Genomic DNA, 25,622 nt, shown 5'->3' on the forward strand with positions numbered 1-25,622 from the left:
CACTGGATTGAGGAAGAGCCATGCCCCTCTTGTGCTATGATCAGAGTAAATTACTTTGACGTACCAATCCTACTCTGTCCTGGAGTCAAGGAATAAGACAAAAGAGGCCTCAAATTTCTTTGTTCTAGACGTGAAGGTTTTGCACTTACAGACAAATATAGTTGGATGAGATAGAGATAAGAGCCAAGAATAAAATGATTGAAATTTCCAATCTGAACAGCAGTATGAGCAGAGATGAGATGCAAACCAAGAATCCCTCTGGGGTAGAAGGATATGGATTATAAGATCCTGCTGCTGGTCCACAGAGACACAGGCAATCACTCAGCTGTTTGATATCCTCTTGTAGGTTGTGCTTGATGCAACTGTGTGCTTTTTACTCACCCTGAAGAATATGTGATGACTGTGATCAATGTTTTTTATCTATGACACCCTTTAAGGAGCAGACTCTTATTTTCTGGGGTTGCAGCTCTCAGAGAGCCTTTGTGTTGCATTGCCAGCCCTGCAGCATGTTACAAGAGATTGTATGTGTTTCAGGTTATGGATCCCAGTGGCATAATGAAATGGATTGCTTACTGAATGCAAGAGGAGCTGCCTGTATGTGTGTGTATGTGTGTGTGCATACAAGCGATATTTTTTATTATTTACTGCACTAAATTCATGCATGTCTGTGGTTTTTCACGACATAAAACAGCGTTTGGTGATAACATTTTTTTTTTTATTAATACAGATGTGTGGCCGGTACACATTTTCATTGGGTAGGACTGGGCACAGATGGCTCTGATGTAATCTCCTCAATCTGTTATTAATCACACTGTACAGAAAGGAGGGGAAAAGACTGCAGTAAAGGTCACGGAGAGGTGGATTTTGCGCTATTTGTTACACAGCATGGCGTCTCATGATAGCTATAAGCAACCTATGAGATTATCAAACGCTACAAGTGCGTTTACCAGTGATTTTTTACCTTTATGTTTTTAAACCGTTATGCCCTTAACAATTTATAGTAGCTCCAGACCCAACAAGGACTATCTTTCCATCCATTTCTTTTACATACAGTCTCCATCTCAGCAGGTGTGTCCAGGGATTAAACAGAGCTGGAGGCAGCAGGATCATAGCTCCAGTATACACGGTTCAGGTGCAGTTTAGTCCCAACACATCAGCCTCAAGCCGCAGGCGCCTGCTGCAGCGAGCAAACAGGGCTTTCGCTTTCACACTTACATTTTGGTCGATGCGCACAAGAAGTCAAATTATTCAGAGAAATCATGTCATGGTAGAAAATCTGAGAACTTGTTGACATGCACTGCAGTAACCTAGTTACTCTAAAATCAACCCACAAGATGTCTTCAGTCTCTTACATCCACTCTGCTTTCTACAGGAGCAGAACTTTTCCCTAATTTATGAGAGATGTTATCACTCTATTCTGGTTGAAGAAAGGTGAACCCACCAGCATGTTTTTGATCGAAGGCTGGCACATGTTTAATATATGTCATATACAGTATGATGCCTCAGTTTAAAGAGTTTTAGTCACTGTAATTATATTTATTTATTTATCAGGGATAACGCTAATTAATCAACATTAGAATATAAAAGTGACAAAATTTGACAAGTTTTTATGCAGTCGCTTTGCCAGAATGTTAAAATGGTAGGGGTATAAATTACAAGTCTCTTCACAATATGATATGTCAATTCTTTGGACAACGATACGATATTTGCAAATATCACAAAGTCTGCCACAATTCGATTTTTATTTGATTCAATTCAGGGGCCTGTGATCGATATGAGATAATATTATATGACTATTTAACACAATTGGTCACATTTATATCAACTCACAAAAAGCAACTAAAATATCACTTGACAATTTTATTACTGAGCTCTTCAAGGCATTTAAATGAAAAACAATCTGTTCTTTTTAATAAAAAAAATTCAAAATAAAGTTGTATCTTTAAGATGATAAGTACCTATTTTTAATTTGCATCGATGATGTTGGATTGTTGATCATTGAATCGATATATCGATCCAGATTGATGTATCGTTACACCCCTATAAAATGGCCCAACCTGCAAAAGTGAAGAGTCTCAATATTAATTGCACTTTAACATTATAAATGTGATACAATAAAACAGATTTATAGAATCCAACCAAGCAAAGCTAAAAACCATTAAAACCCACAGAGCAGGAACTTTTAACAGGGCAAGGCTAGTAAATTAATGTACCTTTTAAAGTGTAATGATAGAGAGAACTCCCACGAACATCACCAGACTGTGGCAGTGTTGTTGTAGTGGCCGCAGTCGAAGTTGCAGGTCAAGTGACGCGCTTTGGATTAGAAAGACAATTTCCCTACACAACCCTTAAAACAGAAACAATGAAGAATATTTACTGAGCATCAAAACACTCCAAAATTAGTCTTTGTATTTTCCCAATGAGAACCATTTGGTCCAATATAAACCAAACTGTCTCAAAGAGCTGTATCTGATTATTTCTGTCAAAGAATCTTTAAAGGGTTTGCGTCCTTGAATGCAGGCTTTTCAGAAGATGGTGTCGAGTAGTAAATCAAAAATGAACAGAAATATTACCTGCACAAAAAAAATGAAGAGACTCTTCACATGCAAAAAGAATTTATTCCATGTGCAAAACATGTACAGTATGCTGATTGGTTCATCGTTGCTGTTTTTCTGAAAGCCTATTCATGTATCCAGAATTACATGCCGATGGTCTTTTCACCAAAGTGCACACTGTTTTTGACACATTTTGTCACATTGTGTCACTTTTTTGACAAGGACAAATTTATTCTTTTAACATCTGGTGTTAAAATCAAATTCAAAGGAAAGTAAATGACACGATGGAGCAAATTTGAGCCCAAATAAAGCCAACAAGAAAGTTGTCCAATAGGTTTTTTTTCTCTTTAACAGAGAGAAATCTTCCCTAAAAGAAATATGCATTTTTAGGAATGCAACTTTGGCTATCTGCATCTGCTCTCTAATTACCAAAGCACTGTTATTGTAGACAGAGTTTAAATGTTCACTTTAATATTTCATTTGTTGCGGCTGCCAGAAGAAAGACAGTAGAGATGGAGAGGACCGAGGCCACACAAAAAAGAGAAGATAAAGCCTAATGAGAAAAATAGTGGTGATGACAGACTAACTGCTGATAAAAAGCAAAAAAGGACACTGTATAGCAGCTGTATTTTTACAAAAAACAATCACATTTAGGAGTTCCGATTTGCAGGAAATTAACATCAAAATGACATCTCAAGGACCCCCACATCCTGACTAAATTTGAATTCTGCCACCCTCCTTTTCTTTTAAATAAATTAGACATCCTGGCTTCCTGCACTTTATTTATTCATACTTTTTTCTCTTTCTGACCTTGTATTGCTTAAAGAGCACACACCGATTTGTGTTAGCTGCTACAAAATCACCCATCAGTTATTTAAGCCAATGACTGCTTTTCTCAAATGTTTTATTGTTAATTCTCTAATCCAGATATTGAAATTCAAAGACACGCACGCACGCACGCACACACACACACACACACACACACACACACACACACACACACACACACACACACACACACACACACACACACACACACACACACAAATCTTTCAGCAATGAGTGACTACCTTGATCTACTAGTTTGATTAAATGATATGCTGGAGATTGAGATGTGAATGAATAGTGTTCAGTCACCGGCTGTCACGGTCGAAGTCATTACATCTGACAAACTGTATTCAAACCAAAGAGTGAGGAGTCCTTGAGGTGAACTGAAGCCTATTACCGAGCTATAACAACAATAAACTGCTTTAGAACAAGGATGAATGCAGCACATTGAAACGTTAAACCCCAAGTCATAAATGAATAGTTGAGTATACTGTACTCACAGTGTGGTTTAATAGTTTCATTTCTAAGAGGGAGCATAAAGAGTGTGATATATGTTTTGTATAAAACCATACATGTACTGCAATATGCAGCCTTGCAGTACTGCAGCAGAGACCCACAGCCGGGTCTCATGTTTCCCCCACATCACAAATCCCACTTTAACTGCAGGGTATGCCTGCAAATGAATTATCACATCACCTTTGTGTGAGTTCAGAATATTGATCATCTTTTAGTATTGTTCCATGAGAAGCAGAGATAATAGATTGGACTTCATTCAGTGTCGAGTTTGCTTTCCCAACACACCGCTGGTGTATTTCGCAGTGGTGGAAGAAGTACTCAGTCACTTAAAAGTAAAAGTACCAATACTACAATGTAAAAATACTCCACTGCAAGCAAACATCCTGCCTTTAAAATACGATTTAAGTACAGAAATATTATCAGCAACATGTACTTAAACTCTTTCTGGAGAAAATTGGCACCTGTTACTGATATATTATTAAACATTATATTATTAGATTGCTAACACTGTTGATCTCAACATAGGGGTCAGGCCCCCTCTAAAGGGTCACAAGACAAATCTGAGGGATTGTGAGATGACTAGTAGGAGAGGAAAGAAGAAAAAACAAAGTTCTGCTTCACAAATCTGTCTTCATTTTTTGTACTTTTCTCTAATCTTTGCTTTTTTTGTGAAATATTGAAGAGTTTTACCTTTTTGGACCCTGAGCATTTAAATTAAACCACTTGAAGTTTAGAGGTGAAACGTCTCTTTGGTGGAACTGGCAACAACTCAAAAACAAATGAAACATCACAATAAGGGGCCCAAACTAGACTCTACTTTTTTAACAACTCACAAGACAAATAATTTGGAAGCCACTGGTTTAATCTTTAACAATAGAAGGTGTTTTATAAGCTTATCATTTGATTATTTTTTTAATGTTTAATCTTAATGTGAAAAATAATTACTTTTGTCAAATAAATGTAGTAGATTAAAAAGTACAATATTTCTATCTGAAATGTTGTGGAGTAGAAGTATAATGTAAAATACTCTTAAAGGTTCAGTGTGTAGGATTTGGCGGCATCTAGGAGTGTGGTTGAAGATTGAACCAACTGAGTACCCCTCCACTCACTCCTTCCTTTCCAAGACTGCAGTAACATGAGCCGCTGAGTGCAAAACCGTGGTAACACCGTTCGCCTCGCTCAGAGGCCATCCATACCATTACTAACACTACTTTAGGAGCACCAAACGTCAGAAGGCGTCTGGCGTTACCACGGTTTTGCACTCTGCGGCTCACGTTACCGCAGTTTCACAAGAAACTGAGAACTACGGTGGCCGTCAGGTAATGTAAAAACATGAAAGTCTCTCTCTAGAGCCAGTGTTTGGTTTGTCCGTTCTGGGCTACTGTAGAAACATGGCGGACTCTGTGAAGAGGACCCGCTCCCTATATAGATATGAAGGGCTCATTCTAAGATAACGAAAACACAACTATTCTCAGTTTGAGGTGATTATACACTAAAGAAAACATAGTTATGAATGTTATAATCCATTTCTGCTAATGGATCCCCTGAAATGTTACACACCGTTCCTTTAAGTAAATGCACTTGGTTACTTTCCACCACTGGTATTTCTCATGTTATGCTTCAACATGATTTATAGATATATGAAAATAATTACATAACACCCTGTCTTTTGTACTTGTTCACAGCTACACCCTCCGTGTGGTCGGCAATGGGATCAAGGCTCAGAGCACCAACCCTGAAGTCAAAGTGAAGGGAGCAGACCCCGTAATAAATCAGATCATTGACAAACTGAAACACGTCAATCAGGTGAGCCTCTCTCTTCATATTTACTGAATGTACATCACACCATTTCTTTCTTTTTTATTGCAGCTCTCACTTTAAGTCTGTATTTCCATTCCTCATTCTGTCAAACATATGGTAACTGTCTCCTCAGGCAATCTGCTAATTCTCAGTGCGTCTTTGTTGGTTTATGGGACATTAAGTATCTCTCGTTAGCTTTTGGCTCGTTCTTCAAGGTACACAGAAAAGAAACGACTGCTCACAAAGCCGAAGCCCCTTACTCTTTACCTTTGAATAATTATATCACCTTTCATATTACCAGTAAGTACCGGCTAATAGAAAACTAGTCTCAAATGCAAAATCATCTCCAGGCAATGAAAAAAAATCAATCTTTACACATTTAGAAACCCATTTGGTCTGGTTTGCGTGTCTTCATATTTACAAAATTATTTTTCTGCTCTTTGTCAAAATCAATGTAGCTTTTCTATCAGCCAGCCTGCTTTTCTGCCCGTTTGTGCTGCTGTGGCTCCTTTCAGTGCTGTTTATCTCTCAGGATGATGAGATTAGGGCAGTTTACGGGAGCACTTTCTCTTCTGTAGCTTCAATAACAGCTGCTGTAGCAGCCTCTGGGTTGTTGCACTGCAGCAGCAGCCTCACATGTCTGTTGCTTTGGTTTCCCAAGTGGCAGGCTGAAGGCCAGGTCATCTCTCTTGACCTCGTGCTGGCACCCCCTCCCTGACTAATTCACACCATCTGTGGGATGTCAGAACACATAAATCTATATCATAACCATTTGAGAGCGCCTGATCTGCCTCGTTGACATTCACTGTGTATATGTCTTCCTCACTGTGTGCGTTTTTGCCATCTGTGTCTTAAGTGTGCTTGCATGTGTACGTCCTTGTGGTTCTGTTTTTTTTTTTTTTTTTACCTAAAGGAGGAAAGACTTTTTTATGAGCTTGAATACTCAGAAAATGTTCATCTGCTGCGCATGATTTACTGTAAGTATGAAACAGATCATGATCGTCAGATCAGCAGAGATTATGTAATCATTTATAATCTTCTGAGAGCAAGTTTATTCAGTGAGCGAGACTTTAAACATAATCAGTCTTTGGTTACCCCTGATATAATAACCGATCAGTAGTCATTGATCCCAAATAGAATCATGTACATCTCTATCAATTAGGGACTTTGAGATTTAACTTCATTATTATCATCAGCTTCAAGACATCTATGTTGTATATTTTACTTTGCACAAATTGGCTCCTTAAACCTGCAATTACTGATTTTTTGGCCACTTGAGGGCAGCAGAAACAACCTGTGAACACAATATTTACATATCGTCACCCTGTGAACTTTAGTAAACAGTTGCTTATTTACACATCTAGCCATTACGGATCAACATTATCATTCATTTGGAGTTGTATTTCTGGCTACTTGGCAAACACAAGTCCAGTATTCACTCTTTTTATTTATCAGGCAACCGCCGTGGCCAGAGGTATTATGTTTTATTATATATGTATATTGTGTATGTATGTATATTATGTATTATGTCTGTCTGTCGGACCCATTTTTTGAACGCGATATCTCAGGACAGCCCAGTCTCAACGCAAAGCGTGTAATAGACCCTCCTGTCCACCGGAAGAAAGCGTTTCAGTGTCACATTTGTGTCACTGAGATGTGCCTATTACACGCCAGCATGAAGGTGCAGTGTTTTGTCATGTGTTGTGTAGTGACAGAAGTCTAACAACAAACACAGAACTTTTAAGCGGGAGACCCATGTTCGAGACCGGTGTTTTGTTTTGCAAGTTACGTTAGTGACATTTGTCATGTGTTTTTCCGCACGACCTTGAGTTGTGTCCGTACGTGTTTTACTTAGTTTACGCACTTATTTTAAGCCCAACCGTGACATTTTTCTTTTAACCTAACTAAGTGATTTTGTTGCTTAATCCTAAGTGAGTGGCTTTGTTGCCCCCTGCTGGTACTGCAAATGAATACAGGCGTGTAATATTCACATCTCTGCAAGGCAAAACGTGACACTGACGCGCTGTCCTCTGGTGGACAGGTGGGTCTTTTACACACTTTGGCGTGATATTGGGTTGCTCAGGAACAGCTGGAGGGAAATTTTTCAAATTTGGCACAAACGTCCACTTGGACTCAAGGATGAACTGATTAGATTTAGGTTGTTGAAGGACACGTTTTTGGCCACAACTCATATGCTATTATGACAATTTCACAGGATAAAATGATGAAGTGATGACATTTTAGACAGACATGGATGTAAACTGTAATTTGACTGGTTGGCGGAGGCATACAACTGCGGGGCGGTAATTCTAGTAAATGTTGTTTTTTTTTAATCTCCACCAACTCCTGAGGGAAATATCTGGCTCTTTATCTGCCAAATGCTCCACTATGTTCACCTGTTAGTCGCTAACTGCATCTGTCTGCTGTTTGGCGGTTGACAGTGTACAGTGGATTTTAAGTGTTTTTTGCTGAATACAACTGCCTGCTGTGTCTGGAAATGAGGTTGATGAGAGCGGTGAATGAACCAAAACGGTCAAGTTAAGGCTGGAAAACAAAAAAAACAATGAGCTGAAAGACGCTAAAACGTTCCGTTGAGTTGGGGGGAACTGTAAAGTTGTATGACAGCTCTGAGGGTTCATCACAAGGAGCGAGCAACTTCACAGCACACATGGACTAATATTAGATGACAAATAAATTTAATTTTCTTATTTTTTTGACACTGTTAATGGTTTGTTTACATCAGTTATACTTGTAAACACAACAGGTAAACATAGTCTGTTCATGATCAGTTGAATTTACATGGTGAAAAAGATCTTTTCTTTCTGTTTTCTTTGTTTATTTCTTGTCTCCTCATTTTTCTTTTTTTCCCTCTCGAAGTTCCATTGACAGTTTATCTAAAGCAGGAACGTGTCCTTGCACTTGCTTTGCTTTGTTTTAACAGAGACATTGTGTGAACTTGTTAGTTCCATCACAAGCACAATACTTGATATGTAGCTCATTATCAGTTAACTCACCCATCTGGTGTCTGAAGAAAACTGAGGTAGGTCTGACTTATAGCAGTGAAACAACGCTCACAGCGTGACATTTGATTTTCAGATTCACAGCTTGTTCAAAAATCTGTGTATCGTAGAGCTAACAGTATATCTAAGTCGTGTTTTTTGCTTCTGTTTTCAGCACCTTCACAGTCGTCTTTGTAATGTGTTGAATTTTTGAAGAAGTCCCTGGAACAATTCAAAGACAATAACAGAGCAGATGCACGATTTCTGTCAAAAAGTTGTGACTGGCTCGTTCCAGGAACATTTATTCCAAGTTTACTGGGAAATAAAATAGAGTTAGTTTATTAATTCATGAATAAGAAGGAAGGTTTTGTTTGAATGGAATAATAATAAAACACCTACTGACTCACTCAGTTGTCCTTAAAAATTTGTTCAGAAAAGGCAACATGAAATGAACCAACCAAAGCTGATTTACAACATGTTGTTTTTCTCCCCGTAATGTTTGGTGTTTTCTGTCATGATCCCACCTCTCAGTAAGTTGGTCTGAAAACAAACTAATGTCTATTATAAGAAGACATTGTCAGATTGCCAGATGTAAGATATACAAAGCTAACGATCAGTTAAAATGGACTGTTGCAATAGTTTTTATATATTTTTAACCACTCTGGCAGCATCAGTCAGTTGATTGGTTGGCTGGTCCACCACTTTGATCCAGACTGAAATATCTCAACGGCTATGGATTGCCATTTACACAGACATTAAACTTTGACCCCTGATTTTTCATCTAGAGCCACCAGCAGGTCAACATTTTCACTTGTGCATCAAGTCACTTATCAAGTGAAAACAAAAAAAAAAATGTGTGCAGATATTTACGGTTCCCCAATGATTTATCATGATGACTTTGGTGATCCCCTGACTTTCCCTCTAGTGCCACAATGAGACTATTAGATGGATTGCAATCAAGTGTGCTACACACATTCATATCCCTCTCAGGATAAATTGGACTGACTTTGGTTCCCTGACATTTCAAGTAGCACCATCATTAGTCAAAGTTTTTATTGGTCCAATCCTTTGTTTATGACCAAATACCTGCAAAACTAACAACATATCCATCAGCCTCAGCTGTACTTTGTGCTTAACAAATAGCACGCTAAACTAAGAAGGTGAACATGGTGGTAGACTCTTAGTTTTGTATAGACCGAAATCGAAAACAGTGAAATTTAGTCAATAGTGAAATCAGTTCACATCTTAACAGATTGAGCTAACTTCTAAAAATACGCTCATTAGAGTCCTAACAGTTATCCAGCTAAGAAACACAAATTTCAGCGTGAGTGTGATAACATTGTTAGCATCATAAATTGTCAAGGCAGTTGTATTAAATCACTGAGATTTCCGACCAGCATGATGTTCCTTAGAGCTCCTTCAAACTGTGACGCTCAACGTGCCTGTAGTTATGGCGGGTGTAAAGGAGGAAGTCAGGTGACGTCTATAAAGAGCGACAAAGTCCATGTAGGGCGGAGGTCAGGGTGGATGGTTGGGTCAAAACACAGGACTTTAACCCAGTTGGCCACTGTGTCTGTGTGAAGCTTGTAATCAACTTTGAGTTTTAACCTACGCACCTAAATTAAGTTACATTAACTTATGTCGCGCACGTAATATACTAACTATGTAACAAACATACTTATTTTAACCCGAACCGCGATCTTTTCCTAAACCTAACCAAGTTGTTTCCTGTGAACACAGAAGTTTATTTTGAAAAGACAGTGTATCCATGAAACAAGCGGAAATTGACAGGTGCAAAACTGACGTCACAGTTTGAAGCGTAGGGCCACTGACCCAGCTGCCTTATTTGACGAGTTGGGAGTGAGAACGTGTTGACACAAATAAAGTTTCCTATTTCACCCACGATTGACTCCTCAGCAAAGGCGTTACAAGTATATCAACCACAGTTATAAATACAAAAATCCCCCACCTACATAGTAACAAACAAAAGACAGTGCTAATTAGTCCCACAGAATATAAATATAAAGTATCCAGATAAAATCTCGGCGGCATTGACAACGTTTCTGTTAATTAAACAACATAATAATAATGCTGCACAGTAGTCAGTTTTTCAGCTGTTAATCAGATGGTCTTACAATAAGTGCACATTTAGGTGTGAAATTATAATTATCATGAACAATAAGAATCTCTAACTCTTTAAATTTTATCCAGTCGTTGGTAAAGCTGTATCTCGTGTAATCATTTCTGAATGAGAGATGTTTCATCTCGTGGTCCAGTCAGCTCGTTGAGGCACCAAATTCATCTTCAATGATTTAAGTTTGGAGACACTGGTAACCAGATTGTACTCCAGCTTCAAGATTTTACTGCTGTTCTTTTCCGTTTAATTTGCTTGTTTAGTCTGAATGCAGACAATTTAAAACCTTGTCCAGAAGTGGTGGGTTGAGGTGCGATGGTAGTGTTCAAAAAGCACTTCTTGTGAAAAGGAGAGCCCTTTTAAAGTTTGATTTTTGCAGTTAAAATCTACTTGTGTTGAAATTCAACATTTGCCCTTTTGCACAAGTGCTGTTTGCCAAATCCTCTTGGTCTGTGCCAACATTGCCTCCAGCAAATGCAGACGAAATAAAAATAAAGCCTCTTCAGTATGTTAAATAGTGAACTTTGTTTGTTCTGTATGTAGTCATGATGGTAGCCATCCAGATCTTTTGTTCACTGAGTTGTTCAGTGCTGTAAGCTATTTCACAGTTTTGTTTGGGTTTTATGGGAAGTCAAGATGCAAATTACCAAAAATTCTAAAATTAATTGGAGTACCATCTCGAGTACACTCAAGCCAAATTACCCTCCATCACTGGGTCAAACGGATTCTCAAAGGGAAGTGCTTTGTTGTGCTTCTTGTAAGAAGAAAAGTGCTTTCTATCTATCTGTCTCTCACCAGAGAACAACAACATCGTAGTGCGAATAGGCAGCCTGTTCTCATTCCCAGGGCGTTAAATACCGAGGCTTTGTCATGGCCGAACGCCGACGGCCATGACAAAGCTACTTACTACAATGTAAACCCATCCGCGGCAACAGTAAACGTTCCGAGAAAGTGCAGCAGGAGTGTGGTGACGTAGTTTAAATATCGAAAAGACACACACAGGGCGGGCGGGAAGGTAGGTGGATGGGTCCAACAACACAAGACTTTCATCCAAGAGACCACTGTTGTGGTGCCGTGCGTTAAGTTTCACTTTCACTTTACAATCAGCTGTTCATTCGTGTCCCCTGTTCACAACATTCAGTGTAATTTTCACTGTACAAATGTAGTACTTTTAAGCCCAACCATGTAGTTCTTTCCTAACCTTACTATATTTTGATGACAAAAATAAAGTGACACCAAGGGGTGCGACAAAGCTGCGGTAGGTGATGAGTTGTGATGAGAATGTGTTGGAATAGTGACTGTCCTTTTTCAGTAGCAAAGGCAAATTGTGTGTGATGTTGTTGTAGCGCTGCAAAAAGTCTCACCCCAAATTCACACCAGATGCAAGATGTTATTGGCACGTCAGTGATACCGAGGTGTCCCCTGATTTGATCCACACTGACACCGTTCAGGGCCTCTAAACCAGCTGTACATCATATGGTCTACCGAAGCACTAAATGCCTTGAACGCTTATTGAAAAATGGGGTGTCTTGATCGGTCATTATAGATATTTGGTAAAAAGTTCACAACATATAGGGGTGTAAGAAAATATCGAAAACATCAAATATCACAATATTATGTTTAGTGATACTGTATCGATTCTCAAAAACACTATCGATTTTTAATGAATAGTTTACATGCAAATATTAACTCAGTCAATACTTATTTCATTTGTAAAGAGATGTGCCCTCTGTATGAGGCCTCTCAAAGTAGTGCTATGATGTTAGATGTTACTGGGACTGTGATAAATGCAAATGTAGATACCACTGATCTGATTGCATAAACAATATCCTCAGATGTTATGCATATGGTAGTGTGTTCTTTATACTATGACAGTAGTATCGTATCGTATCGCCAGATTCTTGACAATACATAGCCCCAACAACATATGGACAATAACAGATTGGTGCGACTTTAATAGCTGGCTGTGGAGGAAAAAAGCACTTCTAAGCTGTTCTACAATCACCTGCCACAATACATCTTTAAATTCTGCATCTCTGTATTCTTTTATTTCTTTATCTTAAAGTGCTTTGTGCTTGGAGACAAAGTGAATATTTATCATGCCATTTTGGATGATGATGTTAGTGGCTCAGAGTGGTCAAACAACCCCCTTTGCCCACCTTTTGATGGATGCAAATAAACGCAGAAAATCGAACATGTTCCGAAAACTGACGGACAAAAGTTTTGTAGTTGGTGTGTAAAGGCCTTAAGGCCGATTGACACAACGTGAGGTCGTATTTATTCTTAAACGTGCGATGATTTCGGACTACAATACATACTTGGTGTGCAAAGGCCTTAAGGCCGCATTCAGACGGACTTGAGCCTTGTGTACAAAATCGCAGCCTTCTCATTCATTTCAATGTTGGCAGTCTATCAGTGCAGCATTGCACTACAAATTATTACAAAAAATGTAACCAGGCTAAAATTTTGCCTTAACGCAACGCCATCCGGCTAGGTGCTGCGTTGGCCAATCAAATACATGCAAGTGCATAGTCGAAAGATGACATAGTTTCCACCATGATAACTCTCCAGAGTTGTAAAATGCTGTCAGTGAGTATTACAAAAAAAACAGGATATTTTTTTCGCTTCATAACATCAATCAAGTACTTGCATAGACAATTTAGACACCGTCATTAGCGACGTTTTAGAAGGCAATGACGGGCGACCTATTTTTTGTTTTAATATGAGGACTTACTAATACGGACTGTTCTTTTTAAAAAAAAATAAAAACACCTCATCAGGCAGGGTGCCTTATATAAAGAAACCCTGCTGTAATAAGTATCCTACTCATGCTGTTGAGCACCGGCTTTCTGAAGCAGGAAATGCTTTCAAGAGAGCTAATTAATCAACGGTTCCTGTAGACTCTTAAGTATGCTGTGTTGTCCTTAAAATTCAGAAAAAGTATAAAAATTCCACATATTTTCCTACTGGAGGTCCACATAGAGGAAGGTGAAATCTTACAAGTGATGTTGTGTCTAAGAATTGCAGACTTTAATATTATACATCTGGCACTATTCATTCAACAGCTTGTGTGTTCACAGTCCTTGAGTCTAGTTTGCATTATCATCTCATTGGGGCTTGATTTGCAAATAGTTCTGATTGGCATCTCATTAGCCGCTGAAGTACAGCACAAGTGTCAGCCTGTGTGTGCAACCTGAACTGTCATTTAACATCTATTTTCAACCCTCACATTTTATTCCTCTGCCGTCTTCAAGGTGTTGATTAGACATGTTTTAAGGCACACGGCCTGTTACGGCAGAATACACGACAGAAAGTGGTAATCATGTAATTCACTGACAATGTTGCTGTTTAAGATGCACACTGGAACTTGAGGAGGATATGTGGGTCATGTTCGGATTTAAAATGCAGCCGGTGTTAAACGTTGATTTTTTTAAATTTTGATTTATTGAATTTATGTGTGGTAGATGAATACTGGATGCAAGGGGAGGAAGCATAGAGTGTGTGAGTGTGTGAGTGTGTGTGTGTGTGCGTGCGTGTGTGTGTGAGGGGGGGGGATTGGGGGGTTAATGGCAGCTCAGTTTATGACCGGCAAACACATCAATTACATATTCCAGTGCACACACTCATTCAATTGTACACATGGGTGACTGTGTGCACGCTGGGTGTACACCACACTGTATATTACTTCTATAAATCACTGTGGTATTGGTGCACCTCATTAATATGATGCAACTTACCTTAAAGTACATGAGCATGTGTGCATGAATGGCAGGTTGAATGGCTGGAGAGAAACTGAAATATTGTATGAATGAAGGCAAAAGGTGAAACCTTTAAAGACGCCGCTGTTAGGCATTTTTATGAGGATAAAAAATTATGTGTCCTTGCAAATGTTGATTTTCATATTTTTCATCTACATATGAGAAATGTTCTTTACTATTGCCGTTTATTTGCCCCTGACCTTGACTAACTGAAGTTCAGCAACCGCTCCCAGTTTCCCCAGAATCAAATGGAAATGTATCATTACTATTCCACAGCCGATGCTGCGGGAAAACACAAAACAGCAGTGCAGCTATTGACAAATTCATCATGCAATCTGAGTGTACAAACTCTAGATTTCATCATCTTGCTCATCAGCAGCTCTTTCCCATGAATTATTTGTTGGCTCCTCTCCTCCTTCTCTGTCCTCTCCACTTGATGTGGTAAAACCCATCAAGAATCTATAAGTAGGCCCTGTCCCTGTGTCTCTCAATCAAAATCAGGAGCAAGCAGTTCCTCACCCCGTCTGCGGGCTGAATTATTTACCAGTCATTGATGTGGTGGTTGACCAGCAGTTTTGCTTTTGAATTATTCATGCCCCCTCTCCTCTTAGTCCAAAGGATTAACACTGAAAATGTATTCACATTTTATTTGTCGCGCTCCTAAATGGGCATACCACATCAGAACATTTGGATGTTATAGAGGTCCAGTTAACGAGTAAAGACGGTATTGATTATAACCATCGTCCTATTTCTCTTAAAGAATATTTAATATTTAACACACCACAGCCGCCGAGCTTGGCTTACAAATTCGGTTTGTTCGATTAAATCATGTTGGTATCCAGGAAGGAATCTGTAGAGTCAGATATGTCAGAGCTGTGGAGGTAAGTCTTAATTGGAGACAAATCCCAAAGCCTGCAGCATAATGATTTATTTTTTAACCTGCACTCATTGTGTCATTTGTTATACCCATGGCAAGCACAGAAAATACAAAATATTCAAATCCAAACCAGCTACACTGCATACCTGTAGATAACAACTTTATCTTAAATCATTGCATATCCTAATCCATGATTAAAATCCAGTTTGAGCAACAGCAGCATAATCCTCTGTGTAATTGGTCATACGTTGCAGCAAGTTCTACAGTATTGCAAAATATTGCCAAATCACATTTGAATAGTGATTTTGCAATATGCATTTCAATTTTAACAACCTTTTTCTCCTAAGAATTACATTCATATGTAGTTATTTTGACTTGTAGTGCGAATACAATTTACATCATCATATCAGACAAACTGTTCAAATGTAGTTTACAAACATTTGGGGAAAAATGCCCACAGTGAACGCATATTTCTGTCTATTTAAATGCTCATTCTTCATGTTTTCTTTCCTACCGTATCTGCTCATAACAACTAAAGTGTGGCTACGATATAGTTGAGTTTAGATTTTTAAAAACTCTTGGTTAAGTTTGAACGTGGTGATCATGTTTAAAGGATACGAGTACACATCTCTCAATACTTTCTGACTTCCCCACCCTGTTTGTGACTCTTAGCCCTAAGCATGGTTTCTTCTGAAGATATGTATCTTTGAAAACATGTCATGAATATATACTTAAAGGACCAGTGTGTGACATCTGGCGGCATGTAGCAATGAAGTTGCAGATTGCGGTTGACAAGTGTGTAGAAAATGCTGTTGTAAGAGTAGCGTAGGTCATTTGGAGAATAGCAGAGCCAGTGCATAGAGTGTGTGGTTATGTTGGAAGTGAGTGGTGAAGCAAGAGAGAGAATGGCGGCGAATTTGTGTGATGTGAGCGAAAAGTTCAGCTAGTTGAGTAGAAGACAGAGTTCGTTTAGCTTTGAGAATGTGAAGTGAATGTACAGTGGAAGTTGTAGTGTGTCCCTAACAGTCAGATCTAGTTTGCCCTTGTCAGCGGCTTTTCAGATGTTTCAGCATGTTGAATCAGAGGCCGAGCCAGTCGGTGAGAGAAATCGCTCTGATTGGTTATTCAGCTTAAGCGAATCAGTGCACAAGAAGAAAAAAGCAAGCCAACGACTAAAGTCAAGAGGAAAAACACAGAAGGCTCTTCTCATTTTTCATCTTCATCTCATCTGATCATTCCAACACACAGATTTTTTCACAACAACATGGTCATCTGGAAGAGGCTAAGTGGTGAGTGAGAGTGGTGTGAAAATGGTCGACAAACGCTGCTTTGTTTCATGTACCTTTCATACCAACGGCTTGTTTATCCGCTGTTCTAGGTCTTCCAGTTTTCCTCTTTGAAAGACAAACACGACCTGCTGGTATGGAGAGTTACAGTATTTCATCTCACACAGGCACAGAATGTACGTGGTCTGCAGTGTTTGCGGTGAGGCGATGCAACAGTCGGCCTTCGTTGCCACTAGTTTTTGATGTTGAATAAGTGTGTCCGTCACTCTGTAGTTTTTAGAACAGGAGTAAATCATGTATTTGTTGGGGACTATTTTCAACCACGGATTAATATACATTTGGTGCTTTAGCGAATGTTTGAGGCAGCAGATCCGTGTATGTGGGATTGTCTCAAAATAAACTACAATGCCCATGTTCATTGTAATGAAAGGACATGCCACCCAGTGCAAAGTTGAGGCTCATCGATGTGTGTTTAAAGCTATTAGACAACATTGTAGGCCAGTTGCACAGAAGAATACGCGATATCAGGCTTTATGTGCTAGTAGTATCACTTCATTGTTGATTCCTAGAAATAGGAAAAATTTAGTTTACAAATGTGGAATCGTAGGACAGAGGTTTAATTTGAATTATAGTATTATTCTCAAATTCACATTGCCACATATTGTAATATCTGCTCCGGCCTCTCACTCACTGACCTGCTTTGCTGCTGCTGCACTCGGTCTGGATCAACACCCTGCCAGTGCTGCTGCTGCAGTGAGGGAGATGGAAAATGACAGTGTGTGTCCTGGGAGCCGACTCACATCCTGACACTTTTCTCCTCTGACTGGCAAATACGATCATTGTAAGATCTCTTCTCCACCCTCTATTTACAGATAGTAAAGTGTGTTCAAAGAGAATACTGATGAGCTTAAAAATCCACACACAGCTTTATTCATCTCTTGGATCTCTGACGGTGTGACTCGTTTGCCACATGACACCGTGCACCTCTTTAGAAGATGTACCCTATACATAATCTGCTATGCACATTTTAATTGACTAGATATAGAAGCTGTTATTAAAGGAACAGTGTGTATCATTTTGCGGGATCTATTAGCAGAAATTGAATATAATATTCATAACTGTGTTTTCATTAGTGTATAATCACCTGAGACTAAGAATCGTTATATCTACATAGGGAGCGGGTCCTCTTCACAGAGTCTGCCATGTTGCTCTGCCATGTTTCTACAGTAGCACAGAACGGACAAACCAAACACTGGTTCTAGAGAGAGCCTTTCACATTTTTATGTTACCTGAAGGCCACCGTAGTTCTCCAACACGCTGATGAAACTTTGGTAACGTGAGCCGCCATCGGACTTCTGTTGCTCCTCAAGAAGTGTTATTATGGTAAGGATGGCCTCTGAGTGAGGCGAACGACGTTACCACGGATTTGCACTCTGCGGCTCATGTTATTCCGCAGTCTTGGAAAGGGAGGAATGAGCGGAGGGTTATTCAGTTGGTTGCAATTTGCAACCACACCAATAGATGCCGCCAAATCCTACACACTGTACATTTATCAGTCAGTCAATATGAAACTTTGAATTCTTCACAGTTTTTTGGGAGCTACCTTCGTCTGCGGTGGGAAATATTTGTGTAGGCCGGATAAATATGGTGATAATGCCCTTACATTTACAAGATACAGAGTAACATGGCCATCACTTTGTTCCATTATTAAAGTACCTTAATGGCTTGAGGTCACAAATTGGAGTTGACAGCTGAGTGAAAGTTTTAAGCATTAGACTTCAGTAAAATGAGACCTGTTTTCTCTCCTGCATAATTTTGTTTTAGAAATGTTCAAACAATGGCGTGGTTTATTATTCTTAATGACTCTCTATAGAGTCTGAACAAGTACATTTACAGACAAAACTACATGATGTAGAGTTTAATTACTGTTATATTTTACTTAACCTGCTTCAGTTTTTTTATTGCAGAGGCAGATGCCACTGTTAAGTTCAACTGTGTTAATAAATAAATAAAATTGTTGCACTGTAGCACTCTCAGCCTTGGAAAAGAAATAAAAACACAATGGATAGTATAATCAAATGATACCTGAGAAAATACACAATAAAAAGCACTATACCCATCATAGGCACAGCTTTAGTGTCTGTGTGTGTGTGCATATTTGTGTGTGTGGAGGCACTGTTCATTATTCTGACTACCTGTGGGAAGAAACTGTCTCTGAAACGGCTGGTGCGTGATTTAATGCTCCCGTAGCGTTTTCCAGATGGCAGGAGTGAAAATAGTGTGTGGGCTGGATGACTGGTGTCCTTGATGATGCTTTGGGCTTTCCTTATGCAGCGGGTAATGAAGATATCATAGAGCTGTAGAAGGTCTGTGCCAGTAAATTTCTTGATGCTGGCTTTACTGTGTTTTACTGCAGTTTCCAGTCCTGTGCAGTCAAAACAGCCAAAGCATATACTGTGATGCAGCCTGCCAGGATAAACTCTCTATGGTGCAACGATGAAAGTTAAAGCCAAGCCTCAGTTACCATGCTGAATCTTTTGAGACGCTTCACAGTCTTTGTTGTGATTTCCTCAGGAAGCAGCTGGTATTAAGAAGTTTGCAATGTGTACAGTGGTGAATTAGAAATGTATGTAATATCTCAGGTGGCCATGGCTTGTTTTTGGAGTGGAGGTTACCAAAGACAGGGAGGACATGAATGCATGTACTGTAAATATAACAAGATATATCACTCAAATGGAGCAATGGGGGATTTCAAGTCTGCAGCCACACTAGCAGCTCTGTGAGGCTGTACTTGGCCACAGGAAATGGTAATATCAGCAGCTAACATGCTCACAAAGACAATGTTTACATGCTGATGTTTAGCAGGTACAGTGTTTATGTTCATCATCTTAGATTAGCGTGTTAATTAGCACTAAACCTAAAGAACAGCGGAGGCTTATGGGAATGTTTTTCAGGTATTTGGTCATAAAAAGGGAAACTTTAACCTGATGATGGCGCAACAGAGAAGGTCTGGGGATCACCACACTTATAACGATTCATCTTCAGGTCACCATGGATATTTGTACCAAATTTACGCATCCAAAATTGTTGAGATAGGCATACAGACCGATATCCAAAAATTGCCTTAACAACATTTATCAGTCAAAAGAGCCATTTCCAAAAGAAACATATCCGTGTTATAGGCTTTAGAAATCACTAGTGCCGTGCCAGTTCGTGGTGTGGTAGTTCGGAGCATGTCTCTGTTCAGAGCAGGTCGATAGCTTGGCCCCAAGGGAGTGCTGCTTGCAGTGTTGTTGAGAACCACTCATCGCTCGTTGACTCCATGGAAGTGAAGAAGAGTTTGGTTGTAACGTTAGTATATCCAGCATCCAGCAGCAAAACTGAACTGCAGTCAATGAGCGGCGGTCTGCTTGCTGCTGCTACACAGAGCACCATTCACTTGTTTGTTCAAACTTTATTAATATTGAATGTGTCCAAATTGCTCCAAATTCAACAAAGCACTCCCTTGGGTCCCCAGCAATACACCCGCCAAGTGTGAAGTTGGTCGAATGAACGGTTCTCAAGACATGTGAAGGACATTCAGGCAGAAAGAGATTCCTTGCTTTATAGTTAGATATTAGTTGGCAGGAGAGAAAGTGCTGCTTTGTTGTCTGGCGAGTGAAACTACATTAATCAGTGAACTGAATTCTTTGTTTTATTTAGTTCTTGATTAGTGAGGTGATTAAGAGGATGGAAAACACTGTAGTGTGTGTGAGCGAGTGACAGGAAGACAGAGACAGTCCACATAAAACTCCACTTAAATATCTTTTTTATTGTGCCTCCTCCAGTTTGAAGAGTGAAACAGAAAATGGTTGCTGTTCAACCACTTTCCTAAATTCCTAATTTTCCACTGCTATCTCCAGTTGGTTTCTCTGTTGCCTCCTGTAGCCATCGCTTGTTTATCCTCATTGTTGTTAATGGCAAATTCCTGCCATTGATCAAACAGTAACTACAGCATAATGGTTGCCATGGCTACCATTATGGTATTTGCTGGTGCATTTACGTAACATGTTACATTTGACAAAGTCGAGTGGTTGAATCACTGCCGGGGATAATTTAGAAAAGCTTTTTTTTTTTTTTTCCTTTCTGACTTCATTTCATTTTCAGGAATACATTTCAGTGTAATATAAGTACAGTGAAACCAGGAGGACATTTGGAATTAGACAAAGCTCAGAAACTATGTTCAAATCAAAGACGATTACTGCACAGAACCAAGGTAATAGAAGGTGATATGTTGAATTTGTGAAACCGTATCTTATGATTTGTCATGTGGTCATTCTGGTTGTTGTTATTGCTGTCAAGTGTCTTGTAATCCCATATGGGCTGGGCATCATATGGTGAAGGACACTCAAATAAACCATCCAATCAAAAAAATAACAATAAATCAATGTAACCTACTTATACATGTAAGCCATTTATGAATTGCCACACTCGACAGATATTGTGTAACACCGAGTTTCAAACGAAACGCACAAATGTAAATTGTTTGCGCAGAATGATGAGCAGCACAAAATCCTACAAAGGGGGTATCTAGGATCCTACCGACTACATCACAATGTTTTTCGTTCTTTTTCCATTCTGTTATCTGTAACCGCTTATGCTGTTCAGGGTCATGGGGGGCTGTAGCGGGGTACACCCTGGACAGGTCACATCACAATGTAATGATCACAATATTAACATTCTACCTTGCTATCCTCTTCATCTCTAATATTTTCGGCCACACTCGAGACTTTTCACTCAAGTCCTGGTAGAATCGAAGAGTAGAGTTACTGAACTCTGGAACTTTGGAGAAGCACATAATGAACTTGTGTGCCATTCTTCTTGTTAGTAGAGATGTCACGATGAGGACATTTTCCCACCATTTAATAAACTTGTGACAACACCAGTGTTACCGATTACACTGACATTTTACAAGAAAAGATGACGGTCAATATGTGTAGCACGCTTACTTTGATCTTTACCGTCGGGTGGCTGTGTGTCTGGCCTCTCTGGTCCAGCTGCGCCCCGCACACCGGCTGTGACCGCTCCGTCTTCTGCACAGCGATTACCTCATTATCGTTATGGTTCCCTCATAGCATTGTGTTTCAAATCTAAAATATTGCCAAATAGGCGCGTTTGCTTTTCACTTTGACACCAAATCCTCTGCCATTGTCTTGTCTGTCAACTTGCTTCTCTGAGCTGACTCCGTATGGAGCAGATGCAATCACTTTCAGATTGTAGCATCCGTCGTCCGACTATCTATTGTTATCATGCCGCTGAAACACCAAAATGATTGTCAGTAATGTTGTCAGAACTATAACTTCCTCCTCTTGTCGATGACAGAATTCCATTGGCTGCATGTTGTAGAGGTCAGTTTATTTGGGGTCAAAGTTATAACGGTAAATGGTAAATGGACTTGCATTTATATAGCACCTTTCTAGTCTTCTGACCACTCAAAGTACTTTACACTACATGCCAACATTCACCCATTCACACACACATTCATACACTGATGTCAGAGGCTGAGCCATGCAAGGTATCACCTGCTCATAAGGATGTAAACTAATGCTCATTCACACATTCACACACGGATGGCACAGCCTTCAGAAACAATTTGAGGTTAAGTATCTTGCCCAAGGACACTTCAACATGTAGACTGGAGAAGCCGGGCTAACCGCTGATCTTCCGATTTAATGTGATGAAACTCTATTCACAAACTCTGGTGGAAAATCAGTGTAGTACTTAAAACGCAATGTGCACTACTAAGGCTTGTGCAGCCTTCATGGATCAAATAATGGCCTCTTGGTATGAAAGCCTGTATTGAAACTATTCTTCCAATCAGCCAGTTACATGAAACACTTTAGGATGGCATTGGAGTAACAAACCAAGGGTGTTTTACTTTAAAAAAAACAAACATTAAACGACATAACATTTTTAACAGATGAGCCACTGAAAGAAATAGGAGTTTGAATGCTACAGGAAGTTCCTAATCTTTCTAATGCTTAAACTGTCATTACTTAAATTTGCATTAACTGTAAAGAGCAGCTACAGCAACTAAAATATATCTACTAATAAAGCATGCTGAATCAGATTTAAAGACATGTCTCTAATAATAGCCTGTCTCAAATAACGACCAGGTTCTCTTCTTAGTTCAGGTTAATGGTTGCAACCATTTGAGTACACTATATAGAGTTTAGTGTAACTGAATAGAGAGCTCATAAAATAATCTCAGAATATGCTGTGTTCTCTTTACATATTTTTAACACCTAGTTAACCATTATCTTGTGTAATGCAGCCGAGGTGTTGTTCATCACCATCTCTTGTAGTGTTGGCTCCTAATTGGTGCAGCAATTTTAGAAGAAAATAGCCAATTAGTAGGAGATCTATATGTCCAGAAAATTCATTCTTAGTGTTCAGTATTGTTTATTAGCGTGTGGGCAGTTTTGTTTGTGGAAAGAGTAACTGGTATTTGGTGGTCATTAACACTCCACACACAGAACAATAACAGCCAGAGGCCAGACCCAAGGGTGCCTCCTCAGAGCACTTTCTCATCTGGAGATGCATTGAATGAAATCAGAGCACCTGTCTCCCAGCCAGTGTTAGACAAAGCCCCGTGTCATTCACACAAGTGAGACTATTAACACAGTTAGGCCATTCAGGCTGGCTTCATTGTGTGTCAGAAAGAGCAGTACAGCTGTTCAATACAATCAAACACACAGAGCTGTTACTCCCCCGCCTCTGAGGAGTAACAGAATCGAGTGGCCTGCTGATTGACAGACTGTTTCCTCAGCTTCGGAACAAATTACTTTGCTGTGAAATATCGTCAGCTAACAAGGCTTGATTAATGAATTACTGTGTCATGCAAATATTTTCATCTGCCAGTGACCACACAAACCAAGGTTTAGGTTTTCTTTTAAAACTTGAGTGTTATGGATGTGAAAACAAATTCTGCTGATTCATAAAGATACACTATCGCTCTCGTCTCATTTTTTATTTGCTGCTTTTATTTGAATAATTTGAATGTCTAATGCAGGATACTTTATTCTATCGAATAAATCCAAATAAATTTGCAGAATTTCTTCCATAGTCTTTTATTGAACATTTATATCTGCAGTACACCTTTGAGCCAAATGAGGGAGCCTGAATGTTCGTATTGTTCTGATAATTGAAGCCTATATTTTGTTTGTTTTACTGATGAGAAGAGAGAAAAAACATGAGAGCCTGTTAACTCTGCCTAGATGCATTTATTTGGTCTCATTTATAATTTTACACATGCATGAAACAAAGTTGTGATCTATCAGACGCATATCTTTTCTAAATAGCTGCTTTACCTATTCAAGATAATATAAGGAGATGTAGAAATGGCAGTATAAATGGTCAGGAACATTCATTTATGCAGAAATTCGCTTTTCTCATGATTTATAGATAAAGCCTATTGTGAATGGCGTCACAGTGGTTTGTCATTTTATTAAGTGGGTCCCCATAAAAAAGGTTTGGAAAACACTGGTCTAATGGATAACGTTCATCTAACAATGTTAAAAGTTAAGGCTGGCGATATACAGTATATGCAATTTTTGTTATTGTCAACGAATTTTTACAACAAAATTTGGACATCAATGGAGGTCTACGGCACAGAGAAATAAGCTATATCAGGCTTTGGCTGCTTGTCAGTGGCATCAATTCATCGTTGATCTTTTGGCTGGACTAGAGAGGGTCAGCCCTACAAACGCAGAAGTCTGTCACTGAATGACTGAGTGATGAAGTTACACGATTGGTTGGCCGAGTGTTAGAGTTTCCTCATTGGCCATTGCTCTTTCAAAATGAAACGGAGGGGAACAATCCTTTATGCAAATGAGCCATCCAGCCGCTGCTGCCATTTCGGACTGAAGTTTATTATTTTATTTATAATATTTTATTGTTCAACACAGACCATTTTGCTAGAATATCACAATAGAATAGAAATAATTTTGTTTTACTACGGTACTCTTTAGGTGGACGTTTTACTGGCGTCTGTTAGTCACTTTGTGTAGCTTTGCTGCTCAGCGCTGAAGGAACGAACAATTGACTTTTACTTCTTGGCAATATATGTACTTTGGTTGAGTGGAACAGCATTGTAATTTTGGTTAGTGAAGTGTATGCATGACAAGCCAACAGTGGGAGTGAACTGGGAACAGAAAATATGCTCCTGATCACGTCAATAAGTAAGAAAATGTTTCAGATTATCAAAGTTTCAAATCAACTCTCTCGTTATTCTTGTTTCTAGTAATAAACTACATAAAGTTATAACTTCACCTAAGATCATAAAGTTTTGTGAATGAGGATCTAATTATGTGTAAAATAAAACAACACTTTTCCCTCCCACTCACACACATATACATGGATACAAGCTCATTAATGCCAACATGTTAACCTTTCACCTTGTTGCACACAATAAAAGAGTGAATCTTAAAGTTCAGATAGCATATTATCTCACATGTGCAGTCTACTGTAATTACTGCAAGATGCTGTTTCTTTTGTAGAACGGGGTTCGAAAGGCTTTGAGGAGCAGTCCTCCACCTCCTGGACTGTGAAGCTCAAATTCAGCCAAACTCCCAGACCAGGCTAATCTCAGGCAGCACGGAAATTCATTATTTCATAATGTATTAAAAGCATGGTCAGACACAAATGGAAAGAAAATCATGCCAATTACACACATGGAAGGAGCGCTTCGATTGCCCAAACCCTCAATATTCTCCATCTTCTTCTAAGCTGTCACCATTGAGGGGCTGAGAGTCAGACAGGCTGATTACCAGCACAGATACGTCCCAACTCAGCCATGGCGGCAGCCCCGACACTTCTGCTCCCCTGCACT

The 25,622-nt window shown here is 39.3% G+C and overlaps 1 protein-coding gene across 1 annotated transcript in view; it reads left to right on the forward strand.

Annotated features, from left to right (window-relative positions):
• gpc5a (glypican 5a) overlaps positions 1 to 25,622 on the forward strand; it is a 141,141-nt gene that overhangs the window by 61,558 nt on the left and 53,961 nt on the right. The window contains exon 7 of the mRNA XM_074615037.1: positions 5,585 to 5,705. Within this exon, the coding sequence (XP_074471138.1) occupies positions 5,585 to 5,705 (121 nt within the window). The remainder of the gene's footprint in view (positions 1 to 5,584; positions 5,706 to 25,622) is intronic.

Source organism: Sebastes fasciatus, chromosome 2 (genome assembly GCF_043250625.1).
Source record: "Sebastes fasciatus isolate fSebFas1 chromosome 2, fSebFas1.pri, whole genome shotgun sequence".
Classification (NCBI taxonomy): Eukaryota; Metazoa; Chordata; class Actinopteri; order Perciformes; family Sebastidae; genus Sebastes; species Sebastes fasciatus.